General features: G+C 36.7%; 1 protein-coding gene across 1 annotated transcript; it reads right to left on the reverse strand.

Moving 5' to 3' along the window:
* Positions 1-1745: 1745 nt before the first annotated feature.
* Positions 1746-9345, reverse strand: LOC123542883 (uncharacterized). The gene is made up of 7 exons (XM_045328915.2): positions 9201-9345; positions 6284-6372; positions 4596-4667; positions 3784-3952; positions 3253-3350; positions 2924-2992; positions 1746-2009 (listed from the first exon to the last, which is right to left on the reverse strand). The coding sequence occupies exons 1-7, from the start codon at positions 9244-9246 to the stop codon at positions 1791-1793; spliced, it is 762 nt and encodes a 253-aa protein (XP_045184850.2). The 5' UTR covers positions 9247-9345; the 3' UTR covers positions 1746-1790.
* Positions 9346-13710: the final 4365 nt, after the last annotated feature.

Consider the following 13710-nt stretch of genomic DNA (forward strand, 5'->3'; position numbering starts at 1 on the left):
TCTATATAAACACAAGACAGCCCTCTATATATAAACCAAGACAGCCCTCTATATATAAACCAAGACAGCCCTCTATATAAACCAAGACAGCCCTCTATATATAAACCAAGACAGCCCTCTATATATACCAAGACAGCCCTCTATATATAAACCAAGACAGCCCTCTATATATAAACCAAGACAGCCCTCTATATATAAACCAAGACAGCCCTCTATATATAAACCAAGACAGCCCTCTATATATAAACCAAGACAGCCCTCTATATAAACCAAGACAGCCCTCTATATATAAACCAAGACAGCCCTCTATATAAACCAAGACAGCCCTCTATATATAAACCAAGACATCCCTCTATATATAAACCAAGACAGCCCTCTATATATAAACCAAGACAGCCCTCTATATAAACTAAGACAGCCCTCTATATAAACCAAGACAGCCCTCTATATAAACCAAGACAGCCCTCTATATAAACCAAAACCAAGACAGCCCTCTATATAAACCAAGACAGCCCTCTATATAAACCAAGACAGCCCTCTATATATAAACCAAGACAGCCCTCTATATAAACCAAGACAGCCCTCTATATAAACCAAGACAGCCCTCTATATAAACCAAAACAGCCCTCTATATATAAACCAAGACAACCCTCTTTATAAACCAAGACAGCCCTCTATATAAACCAAAACAGCCCTCTATATATAAACCAAGACAACCCTCTTTATAAACCAAGACAGCCTTCTATATAAACCAAGACAGCCCTCTATATATAAACCAAGACAACCCTCTTTATAAACCAAGACAGCCCTCTATATAAACCAAGACAGCCCTCTATATATATACCAAGACAGCCCTCTATATAAACCAAGACAGCCCTCTATATAAACCAAGAGAACCCTCTATATAAACCAAAACAGCCCTCTATATATAAACCAAGACATCCCTCTATATATAAACCAAGACAGCCCTCTATATATAAACCAAGACAGCCCTCTATATATAAACCAAGACAACCCTCTATATATAAACCAAGACAGCCCTCTATATAAACCAAGACAGCCCTCTATATAAACCAAGACAGCCCTCTATATAAACCAAGACAGCCCTCTATATATAAACCAAGACAGCCCTCTATATAAACCAAGACAGCCCTCTATATATAAACCAAGACAGTCCTCTATATAAACCAGACAGCCCTCTATATATAAACCAAGACAGCCCTCTATATAAACCAAAACAGCCCTCTATATAAACCAAGACAGACCTCTTTATAAACCAAGACAGTCCTCTATATATAAACCAAGACAGCCCTCTATATATAAACCAAGACAGCCCTCTATATAAACCAGACAGCCCTCTATGTATAAACCAAGACAGTCCTCTATATAAACCAAGACAGTCCTCTATATAAACCAAGACAGCCCTCTATATAAACCAGACAGCCCTCTATATATAAACCAAGACAGTCCTCTATATATAAACCAAGACAGCCCTCTATATATAAACCAAGACAGCGCCCTCTATATATAAACCGAGACAGCCCTCTATATATAAACCAAGACAGCGCCCTCTATATAAAATATTGTGGGGGTCTTTTTATATATAGACTTGTGGTGGTTTATAAATAGAATTTCAGGCTCCTGTGCTTTCGTGGCGACAAGGGTGAACACATACTGTCGTGTGTACAACCCCATTGCATTTCGTAGATTTATTATGACATTAAATGATATAAAACAGAAGAAAGTAATATTGGTATTTTTATTTCAAGTGATTTTCATATTGATATTCTTCATATTCTTCTAGCATTTGTGATACAGCTGTCATTACAAAAATCAGTGTCACAGCACAGAATGCATAAAGAAACAAGAACATTTGCACGTTCAAGTCGCGTGACCGAATCTTCGTGATCTTGATTTGTTTTCGATGTCACGTGAGGCAATGTGTAGTTTGCGTTCTGTGACCTCTTTCCAAAAATGTGCTGATAAGTTTGTTTGATAACGTCGCATTGCTGAAATACAACACAGCATAAAGTCACGATTATGTAGACACATGGTAAAACATCCGAACAGTTATATATCAGTACAGTCAAACCTGTCTATAAAGACCACTCTTGGTATGCCAAAAGTGCTCTTTATTGCGAGGTGGTCTTTATTCACAGGCTAAAATACACCATAAATGTTAAAATGGGAAACAAAACATGTGGTTTATAGAGCCTGGTGGCCTCTGTTCAGAGGTGGTCTTTAGCACAGGTTTGACTGAGTGGGCTATTACTCATCTGAAAGTTTACTGACCAGAGCCAAAGTAAATCAACATACTGTAAGGAAAAAGTTTGAATACATGGAAACCAGGCAACATTTTAAGTGCAAAGGGCCAAAAACGTCGATCAGAGGTAAGCTTGATCTACCTTTTACCTCTTTTGCTGCATCATGGTTAAAAAGGTTTGAAGTATTAAGGACAGCCAGGCCGACTTTGCAATATCATGTATAACAGTAAAATGTCCTACAGTGATCAGAAAGTTTATTCCATTTCAATAAAACAAACTATAATATAATACGAGCCAAAGGGATTATATACAAATTAATACTGTATGACAAAGTTAACGCTAATGTGGCAGGTGTATAGTTTGATTTCAGAATGATTTACTTTGCCTTATTTAGGTAAGAATTACTATCATGCTAAATAACGCTACCGTTGGACCGTTCCATTATTGGAATTACAAAAACATCGATGACTTGAAAACTGAACCATACGTACTAATTGGCGAATCAATAAATCAATAAGATTCAAAGACACTTTGCTTATCCGGAGTAGTTTTGAGTCAAAGGTTTATCGTTTTCAAGAGCTCATGACAGAGCTGCTTTAACTTATCTCATCCTGCAGTCTTATCCCCTTTGTAGTTTTAACAAAATAAAAAATACTCACTACTTGTTCAATACAATGACTGTCATACACTACAGTACCACTGTCAAGTAACTTTTTGACCAAACAAACCTGAGCAAAAATATGTAAAAATCATACGATTAAGCATATCAGGTACATTATAATTTTGCAATATGTTTATGATAAAATCTACTTCTACTTTAGTATTTTCGGCCTATTCTAAAATATTAGTCACATGTCACATATTTCTAAACGGTGATATATGGGACTCACAAGCTCAAAATTGACAGAGTCCGTCAAATACATTCTTTACAGAAAAATACTTTTAAAAGTGAAGGAGTTCGCTTGACACTTTTCTAAATATAAAATACCTGCGTTGGACTACACTGTGTTACATGACGACATGTATCTAATTCACGTTGTCGTTTACAGGAGAAACAATATGGACCGCGCTGATTGACTGGAGTAGCTGAAATATTAATAATTATAAATATCAGAGCATACACAAAATGCTTACATCAGTTAACACTATATTCATGCAGTTCAGAATTTGTCTCCATTTCTGTATCATCTTGTGAGAGTAGACACAGAAATATTAAACAAGAATGTTAAAATATCACTACTCCTGCCAGCTGTTGAGCCTTACGGCTTTCGCAAGTCACCGAGATGTTATATGGTCTTTCTCTTTCACACAAGCTGGATGGTTAAGTCGCTTTATGGTCTAAGTTGGAGTGGGCATTGGCTTTTTTTATAAATACTAAAAAAATTGCTCTCCTACACCTAATGTCCGAATCTATAGAGATCCACAGCTGACATATAATACATCTTTTTCTGTAGAGAATTCCATGGAGAAATATTCATTTACACAATTAATTATAGCATCCAGTACATTGTGTTTATACCTATTTCATTGCAGCCGTGGTTGTTGCAGAATTCCGAGTCACAACACTGTTCACAAACAGAGATATCATTTCGTCTCACCATAGTTCGAGTAGCAGTGTCCTTTACAGTAATGTTGCTGTTACCATTGTAGGAAGCACCAATACTTCTTCCTGTAAGTTTTTTACAGTTCTGAAATGCATAACTTTATGAAAGGCAAGCACCACAAAACTCCTTATTAGTTGTAACCCAATGCCAAGATGACAATCCCACTGGCAATAACATTGCAAAGGTCAGATATATCGACGCCTTTCATTCGATGTCAAAAAGGGTCACGATTACTCGTCGTATTGATAGGGTCATGAGGATGTCAGAAACATTCAACAACAAGTTCTTTTGTTTTAATATAAATAGAATATATACTAAACACCTGTTTGTACCTACAACCGGAGTTGAATATAACATGACCTCTTGTAATAATATGGATACGATATGATAGTGAGTAAACGTTTGACCCTTCAATCGGAGTTGTATACTATAAGACCTTTTATTGTCATAATTTAAAAACAATTTATATAATGAAAACATGTTTGTTTGTACGACTTAAGTTGAATAAAACATGACATTTTGTTGCTATATCTTGAATAGATGTACCTGCTTCTCTCTACAACAGGAGTTGTTACAATATAAATGCGGTCTATAGCGGGCACCTGTTCATACAGGAGTTGAACACATCATGGCCTCTTGTTGTTTTATTATGAATACGATATATTTAATGAGCAAATGTTCGGACATGCAATCGGAGTTAAATATGAATAAGATATTTAGTTAGTACCTCTTTGGTCCTACAACCGGAGTTGAATAGAATATGTCCACTTGTAGTTACAATCTCTTGAACATAACATATCTGGAAAATAAAAACAAAATGATATATTGATTACTATTTCACAACTACCTGCGATAATGTGCAAAATAATTGATATATTATCTTACAGCTACTGGAGTCTGCCAAAAAGCAAGCCTGGCTGACATATGCCAATCGGGTATAAGCCTGTCTGGTATTAGCTAGCCGGGTACTAGCCGGTCGGGCATTAGCCAGCCAGGGTTGAACCAGCTAGGAATAAACATGACCGGTACTAACCAGTCTGATATAAGCCGGCCTGGTGTTAGCCAGTCTGATATTAACCAGCCTGGTGTTAGCCAGCCTGGTATTAGCCGGCCTGGTGTAAGCCAGTTTAGTCAGTCTGATATTAGCCGGCCTGGTGTTAGCCAGTCTGATATTTGCCAGTCTGATCATTAGCCGTCCTGGTGTTAGCCAGTCTGATATTAGCCGGCCTGGTGTTAGCTAGTCTGATATTAGCCGCCCTGGTGTTAGCCAGTCTGATTTTAGCCGGCCTGGTGTTAGCCATTCTGATATTAGCCGGCCTGGTATTAGCCAGTCTGATATTAGCCAGTGTAACATTAAATACTGAACCCGTTGAAAATTGACCCCATGGGTCCTTTTTTAACGTTGAGAATTGACCCCGTCAACATTTCCACATTAAATTTTAACCAAAAGTTCCTTTTCAGCATTGAGAATTGACCTCGTCAACATTTCAACATTAAATTTTGATCAATGAGGTCAATTTTCAACGTGTCAATTTTAATGTTACATCAGCCTGGTGTTAGCCAGTCTGATATTAGCCGGCCTGGTGTTAGCCAGTCTGATATTAGCCGGCCTGGTGTTAGCCAGTCTGATATTAGCCGGCCTGGTGTTTGCCAGTCTGATATTAGCAAGTCTGATATTACCAACCAGCCTGGGGTAAACAAGCCAGGCAGTAGAGTGGCTGGTATTAGCTACAAACAGCCAGGTATAAGTGTGACGGCTGGTGTTAGCTAGTGTGATATGATCCAGTCTTAATTCGCCTAATTCATAGTACCCTTGCTGGTAATAGCAAGCTTGGTATAAACCTGGATAGTATTAAGCAGCTTGGTATTACCAAGCAGAGTATATACCAGCCTTGTATAAGCCATCATACACTCAGTTCCAAAAGAAAGTGTGCACTTAGTTTTCTGTTATTTTTTCTCGGTTATTTTCATGAAAACTTATAATGTTTGGTACCAAAATTTAAATCAGTTCGTAAACAAATTGGTGTGCATTTTAGATTTTGAGTTATACCTGAGAGTTAGTGTATGAAAAACGTCGGGGAATTTGTTGAAATATTTAAACCTAAAAAGTGCACACTTTCTTTTGGAACTGAGTATAGTATAAGGTAGCTGGAGTAGTCAAAGTTAGGTGACATAATATGATAAAAGGGTTCTATCTTTAAGAAAAGCAAAAATTTAAAAGTAGGTCGCAGCTTCAGGTCACGTTTGTGCAAGTACCCGCTACTTGTCATGTAAACGGTGTTTGAAGTATTCCCATAAATCTCCTCTGTTCTGTCCTGTTTCGTCGGGCACCAGGTTGCATCTATGTTAATTACATGCAACGTTTAATAATTTTACATTCTATAATACAGAAGTATGACCCAAACCTGTACTCACTTCATGCGTGTTACACTGTGTTACTATGCTGCAATCCCTGAGATGGGGTATATTAGAACATTCGAAACACCGGTAAGCTTCAGTTAAACCTGCAAAGAAAAACAATGGTTAGTTTCAGCTATACCTTGAAAATAGGGGGTTAGTCCAGTTTAACCTGTGGTATACTTGAAAAAGTGTGGTTTTGACAAATGGCCTGATGAACTGAGGCTACGAGGTGACAAGTGTGTGTTTTTATTTATCTCGCGGTCATGGCCACAGCTTTGCTTGAATCGTACTGTTATGCTAGTATATAAAAGGCAAGTGAAATACAGTTAATCGTGGTATGGGCGTTTGAGTAAGCACAGTTAGAAAGCCTTTGGGCTGTTTTTCTTCCCATATCGCACAATTCTTGCTTGTGTCATGCTTGTGTTTTGTGCTGCAAATTCTGCATATGAGGCTATAAATTTTCTGTAATACTACATCATACCAAAGAAACCTTGACTTGCCTCTTTGTCGGTATGCATTTTCTATAAGCTTCCGTCTGACGTTGACCATTTCCTACTCTGAACCTAGTAAAAAGCTATTGTTGCAGCCTGTGAAACACCTTGACTGTTTAATGTAAGATCTGCTTCTCTAACTCTGCTGGAAATAGCATCTAGCATCGAAATATGAGTGTTCCATGATTCGTATGCCGTGAAATATCGTCGACGTAATTGTTGGCATAATTGCATCCTGTTAAAAAAAATTCTGATCATTCGAATGAACATGGCACATGAATTCATCATTTTAAGGACACCATCCAAAATTGAAATTTTCCCTCATGTAAAGCTATTTTGGTATAAATCTGGTATAGTAATCTTTGCTAAAATATTTCTTGAAATGAAATGAAGTGTGAAGTTTGGATCGAATATCACAATCATTTCCCATATGTTCTGTCATTTGATCACCTGAAATCAATATACTAGTATACTATTCGTGTTGTCCTTCTTTCGTTCTTATGGGGATTCTAGAGTTGCATGCAGAGGTTGCAAACTCCATAGCATCAGAGTCAAAAATTTATTCTGCTGCTTCACTAGGTCCACTCCGTTTTGTATATGGAACTACTGTGTAACGCTACCTGGTTCTTTAGAAGTGTTCTTATAAACTTTCTAATTTTTTGTGTGTGTAAAAAAGCTCGGTATTGTTATACAAGTGACTGTTTAGGTTCTCTGACTACCGGAAAACTAAGAGTTAATTTGCACATCTTTTTATGTTTCTGTCTAGCTGAGTCACGCAAGTTCACGTCGTCAATTACTCCTATCTCTGTATTTTCGTACGCCTCAGTAACTGCTACGCTGCTCGCAAACATATCCTGTCCTGTCATTCTGTGGACTGATGTGATACGTTCCTGTGTTAACATTCTTTTACTTTATATGCCATCTTTATTACCCGATTAGCTACGTCTTACGACCCTTGCCAATGGTACTAAAATTAACAATCATACCTCTTCTGGCAAATTTGTCGTGATAGTGCTTTAATACTGCCTGACCTTCACACAATTTTTATCAGAAATCTTATATAACCAGGCCAGTGTAAACTTGTCTGTATTCTGTCCAGTGACTTTCTAGTAAATAAGCTTCCTCCAACTATCGCTTCAAGAGCTAATATCACAACTCTTCTCCTGTATTACAGTGGGACTATAATCAGATTTATATCTTAAATAATATTGTCCTACTTTTCTTCGAATGTACCTTTTTATTTCGTTCTTAAATGTAAGGCATCCTTTCGTCTCCAACTGTTTTTCTTATCTGATGTATATTTCTCCAACGGTTCATCTTCTTTCGGAGATTTTTTTTCAATTACTCAAATTAATTTCACCCTGCTAAGTTTCGGAAACCGTCAACTGTTCCTCGTTTGAAGCATAGGCTGTTGTTACCGCAGTTGTGGCAATATTCTACTCGGATGTTTGTTTGTTTGTATGTAAGATCTTTTATAGTCACCGTCGGTAACCTATATGGATGACTCTTCCAGAAGACTGTAAGTAGTGTAAGTGGGATTATAGTTGAAGATTCAGAAGACGCTCCAATTTCAGAAGCTTCCTGGTTCTTTAGCGTGCCAGGTGTAAAGCGCGTATAAATGGGACTCTTATCCAAATGTTAGCAAGGACTATATTAGTTCAATTACCGGGGGCTCGAACTCACGACCCCTTGTTTCGTAGTCAAGACACCACAGGACAATTGCGTCCGCAGCGCTCTTAGTCATTTAAAAACAAAACTGATCATGATCCTTTAGACTGCAAAACGATACCGGTTCCTACAGGTACAAGGGATAATCTCCAGTACCCAAAAGTTTAACTGCTTTTTATACAATATTCCCTGCTTGAGGTAAACCTATCACAGCATTCTGATATACTAGTATGTCTTCAAATTCATTTTATGTCCATAAAAGTGCAGTGACAGTGGGTAATGACCCCCTTATATTTCAAAAAGGTCATAAGAATGTCACAAACAATTTATTTTCTACTTAAACCTGAAAACCTTAAACTGATTCAGTTTAGCATAAAATAAGAAAATGACTGCTTGCTATAGGCTTCAATTCCAGAAATCAGTATTGACAATGGATAGCTTAAACTAAAATTGCAAAAAGCTAACTCATTTTCCCAGAGAAGTGTTGCCATGTTATAGAACTTCATGCAGTTATACCACAGGTTCAGCTAGACTTGTAAAATATGTAGCAATATGGATATGTTTTATTTCCTAAAGCCAATTAATAGATGGCGGATCTCGCGTCGGGTGTTTGTTTCTTACAAAAACCAAACTAACTTTTCAGAGCTAATTTTACAGGAGCGTCAGCCCCGTTCGACACTGTGAACTGTACGACTCGTACTATGATTAACTGACCAGTACTAGTTAAATTTTCAAAATTAATATTTTAGTAAACAAGATTAAATATAACTTACATTGACCAATTGAAAACAGATAAATTATAGCAAGAACACGCGGCATTTTCCTGTTTTCCTATTAATTTGTCGTTGACTTAACACTTAACTGTCATTTAAGAGGAAAAATAATTATCACACCATATTATCACATTCCTAATACATGTTATTGACAGTTTTAAGGTACCGGAAAACCCTTAGTCAACATTTCTAAATATAATAGAGGCCAGTTGAGTGAGGTTCTGCTTAAGATACCCGTGAACCTTTAGGAATTCTGACATGGGACATGTGCTGCCTAGGTTTAAATTGTTCTAATTTATTTTAGCTCGATTGTGATGAAAGATTCAAGCTAATTTAAACCAATATAGTGTCCGTACTTGTGTCTTATGAGAAGGAGTGGGTCTGACCCCACTATAAACATGTTAACTGCTCAAACTAGAAACATGTGGACTGCTCATACTACAAACATGTTAACTGTTCAAACTATAAACATATTGACTGCTCATACTATAAACATGTTGACTTCTCATACTATGAACATGTTGACTTCTCATACTATGAGCATGTTGACTTCTAATACTATAAACATGTTAACTGTTCAACCTATAAACATATTGACTGCTCATTCTATAAACATGTTAACTGTTCAACCTATAAACATATTGACTGCTCATTCTATAAACATGTTGACTTCTCATACTATAAACATGTTGACTTCTCATACTATAAACATATTGACTGCTCATTCTATAAACACGTTAACTGTTCAAACTATAAACATGTTGACCGCTCATACTATAAACATGTTGACTTCTCATACTATAAACACGTTAGCTTCTATGAACATCACTATGAACATGTTGACGGTTCATACAATAAACATGTTTACTGTTCAAACTATAAACATGTTGACTGCTCAAACTATAAACATGTTGACTGCTCAAACTATAAACATGTTGACTGCTCATACTATAAACATGTTGACTGCTCAGATCATAAACATGTTGACTGCTCAGATCATAAACATGTTGACTGCTCATACTATAAACATGTTGACTGCTAAAATCATAAACATGTTGACGGCTCATACTATAAACATGTTGACGGCTTATACTATAAACATGTTTATAAAGCTTACAAACAGACACACACATAACAACTACAACGATAGTTCGTATTCACTAAAACAAAATCACATCAGTTTCGAAATTTAATACATCTGTTTACTGAAAGTAGGTTTCCCTATACCTTAATGCACTAATGCTCTGTGACCCTAATGATAAGAAACGAACAATTTAAAGTGCAAAAGTATGGCATGTCAACAGTTGCTAAATTATACATCTATTCGGTTATTATTTATGATGATTATTGGTGGTCAATGTTTTGTTATTTACAAATATAAACTTCATTATTTTCAGTATTATTATTATTATTATTACTATTATTATTATATATTTTTCTTACTGAATGTTTGATATTCATATTCAATAAATGACCGCAATGACCCTCTTGTTTTTATTTTGGCTTTGGCGAATGAAAACACAACAAAATAATGAACAAAGCTGAAAGTGTCGTTCGGTCGTTTTTCTCGGCGGAGACAAACAAGGAAAGAAACAAGAAAATTATTGCTCTGTCAATTTAGTGGAAGCAAACAAACATCAGAACAAAACTGGCAGAAATCAGCCTCCATAGATATATTCTGTGGCCTCAAAATTCAGATACTTTTACCCACGAGATACTAATTGATGTGAATGAGATACTATATTGTGGCCGCAAGGTACTTACAGTAATACTTTTGGAAATGAGATACTATATCGTGGCCGCCAGATACTTACAGTAATACTTTTGGGAATGAGATACTATATCGTGGCCGCGAGATACTTACAGTAATAGTTTTTGAAATGAGATACTATATCGTGGCCGCGAGTTACTTACAGTAATACTTTTGGAAATGGGATACTATATCGTGGCCGCGAGATACTTACAGTAATACTTTTGGAAATGAGATACTATATCGTGGCCGCTAGATACTTACAGTAATGCTTTTGGGAATGGAATACCATATCGTGGCCGCCAGATACTTACAGTAATACTTTTGGGAATTGGATACTATTTTGTGGCCGCGAGATACTTACAGTAATACTTTTGGGAATGGGATACCATATCGTGGCCGCCAGATACTTACAGTAATACTTTTGGGAATTGGATACTATTTTGTGGCCGCGAAATACTTACAGTATTACTTTTGGGAATGGGATACTATATCGTGGCCGCGAGATACTTAAAGTAATACTTTTGGGAATGACATACTATATCGTGGCCGCGAGATACTTACAGTAATACTTTTGGAAAATACATACTATATCGTGGCCGCTAGATATTTACAGTAATACTTTTGGGAATGGGATACCATATCGTGGCCGCCAGATACTTACAGTAATACTTTTGGGAATTGGATACTATATCGTGGCCGCGAGATACTTACAGTAATACTTTTGGGAATGGAATACTATATCGTGGCCGCGAAATACTTACAGTAATACTTTTGGGAATGGGATACTAGTGTCCGCAAAATACTTACAGTAATACTTTTGGGAATGAGATACTATATTGTGGCCGCGAAATACTTACAGTAATACTTTTGGGAAGGAGATACTATATTGTGGCCGCAAAATACTTACAGTAATACTTTTGGGAATGGGATACTATATCGTGGCTGCGAAATAATGAGATACTATATTGTGGCCGCGAAATACTTACAGTAATACTTTTGGGAACGGGAGACTATATCGTGGCCGCGAAATACGTACAGTAATACTTTAGGGAATGAGATACTATTTCATGACCATGAAATACTACCTTGTGGGTAGGAGGTACTATCTCGTGGTGACGTATTAACTAACTCGTTTGTTAAGATAGTACACCGTGACCACGAGATACTAGCTCATCATAATGAGATAACTATGTCGTCGTGGCTTATAGTTAAGTATCTTGTGATCACAAGTTAAGGATCTCGTGACCACGAGATCCTGTCTTGGTCCGTATTTGATTATGACTGTTTCGTTTGGGGTATAAAACCTGCCTACAGCATAGACAGAGTGTCTAATTTTCAAAATCGTGCAGCAAGGCTATTCCTTCAAACTGACATTATGACACCCTCGTCGGACATGTTCAGGGGATTGGCGTTGCTATCAGTCACACATGATTGTCTTCACTTAATGAAATGACACCGCCGTACATTAATAAATTGATCACAAATATTTGTGTTTCTAACTATAGAAGCCTCAAGTCGTCTCAAAATTAGATCAAATAACATCATTACACGATAGGTCAATCTCGCTTTGTAGTCTTGTAGTCCCAAGTTGTGGAATGAATTCCTTACGAAACCAGAAATTGTGACACTCTAAGTCAATCTAAAAGCACCTTAAATTGTATCTTTTAAATGAAACTGTGTAAGCAATCTCTCTTTTTTTCTATTGAGCTACTCCAGTTCCCTGATCAAACCTAATTTATATGTCGTCTCAATATCTTTCACTTAGTCTCCTTGGACTGTTGTCAGTTTGATAGCAAAAAGCTGACTCTGTACAGCAAGAAACATAACTCCATCCTGCTTTTTGCAAGAATTATGGCCCCTTTTGGACTTAGAAAATCAGATTTCTTGGTTAAGTTTTATGTTTAGGTCAACTTTTCTCCTAAACTATCAAAGCTATTGCATTAAAACTTGCAACAGTTGTTATTTTGCAACGCGACTCGGACACAAAACCCACAACAGGCAAAGCATACTGAAGTAGATGTTTCTATTTATAAGTAACTTGTTAAATCATCTAAACCTTGAAATATTTAACAAAATAGCATGCTATGCCTGTCGTGGTTTTCTGGGACCATTTGAAAGGAGTTGAGGTAAAAACGATGTTGCTCAAGGGAGGGGCCGTTGTAGAGAGGTTGCACTGTAGTTATTGTACCCGTGAAAATAAAATCCCACCGTAACGACATTCAATTATATATAGTACTTTAGTACTTTAATCGAGATTCAATGGACTCTTGTTTCAACTATCCTTTTGTTAAATGTCGTTACAATGTGATTTAGCTGTAAATGAAACAGTAAGTATATAAGACAAAACATTTTCATTTTTACGTTTTTAATTAACTAAGGTTTGGCATTAATTTGGCCATGACTGAATGATAGATATTTTAATAAAATAAGATTTTCCCCGATTACGGTAGAAAATCCCAGAATACATTCTGCAGATGCATGTTAGTATTATGCCATAACAAGAAATAGAAAATTACAGCATTTAAACAGATTCCCCGATCAACGGTGAAATTCTGTAAAGATTATTTTGTCTTTTGTTTTTACAAAGTGTTCTGTATCATCACTTGCTTCTAGCGAACTTGAATGTTTATTATCTATAATTTCAATGTGTTGTGCGCATGCGTGAATCCAGTCATGACGATATCCTAGGTTTGGAGTCAGTATCGTATTAAGAGACCACCTTCACGTATCAGGCACCATGGTTGAAATCATGTTGTT

Source organism: Mercenaria mercenaria, chromosome 19 (assembly GCF_021730395.1).
Source record: "Mercenaria mercenaria strain notata chromosome 19, MADL_Memer_1, whole genome shotgun sequence".
Taxonomy (NCBI): domain Eukaryota; kingdom Metazoa; phylum Mollusca; class Bivalvia; order Venerida; family Veneridae; genus Mercenaria; species Mercenaria mercenaria.

Coding starts and splice junctions, on each gene's coding strand:
- LOC123542883 (XM_045328915.2), bottom strand. CDS start 9,246: ATGCCGCGTGTTCTTGCTATAATTTATCTGTTTTCAATTGGTCAAT. Junction 3,351..3,783: donor CCACGGCTGCAATGAAATAG/GTATAAACACAA, acceptor TTAATATTTCAG/CTACTCCAGTCAATCAGCGC. Junction 2,010..2,923: donor GTCATTGTATTGAACAAGTA/GTGAGTATTTTT, acceptor GTTGTATTTCAG/CAATGCGACGTTATCAAACA.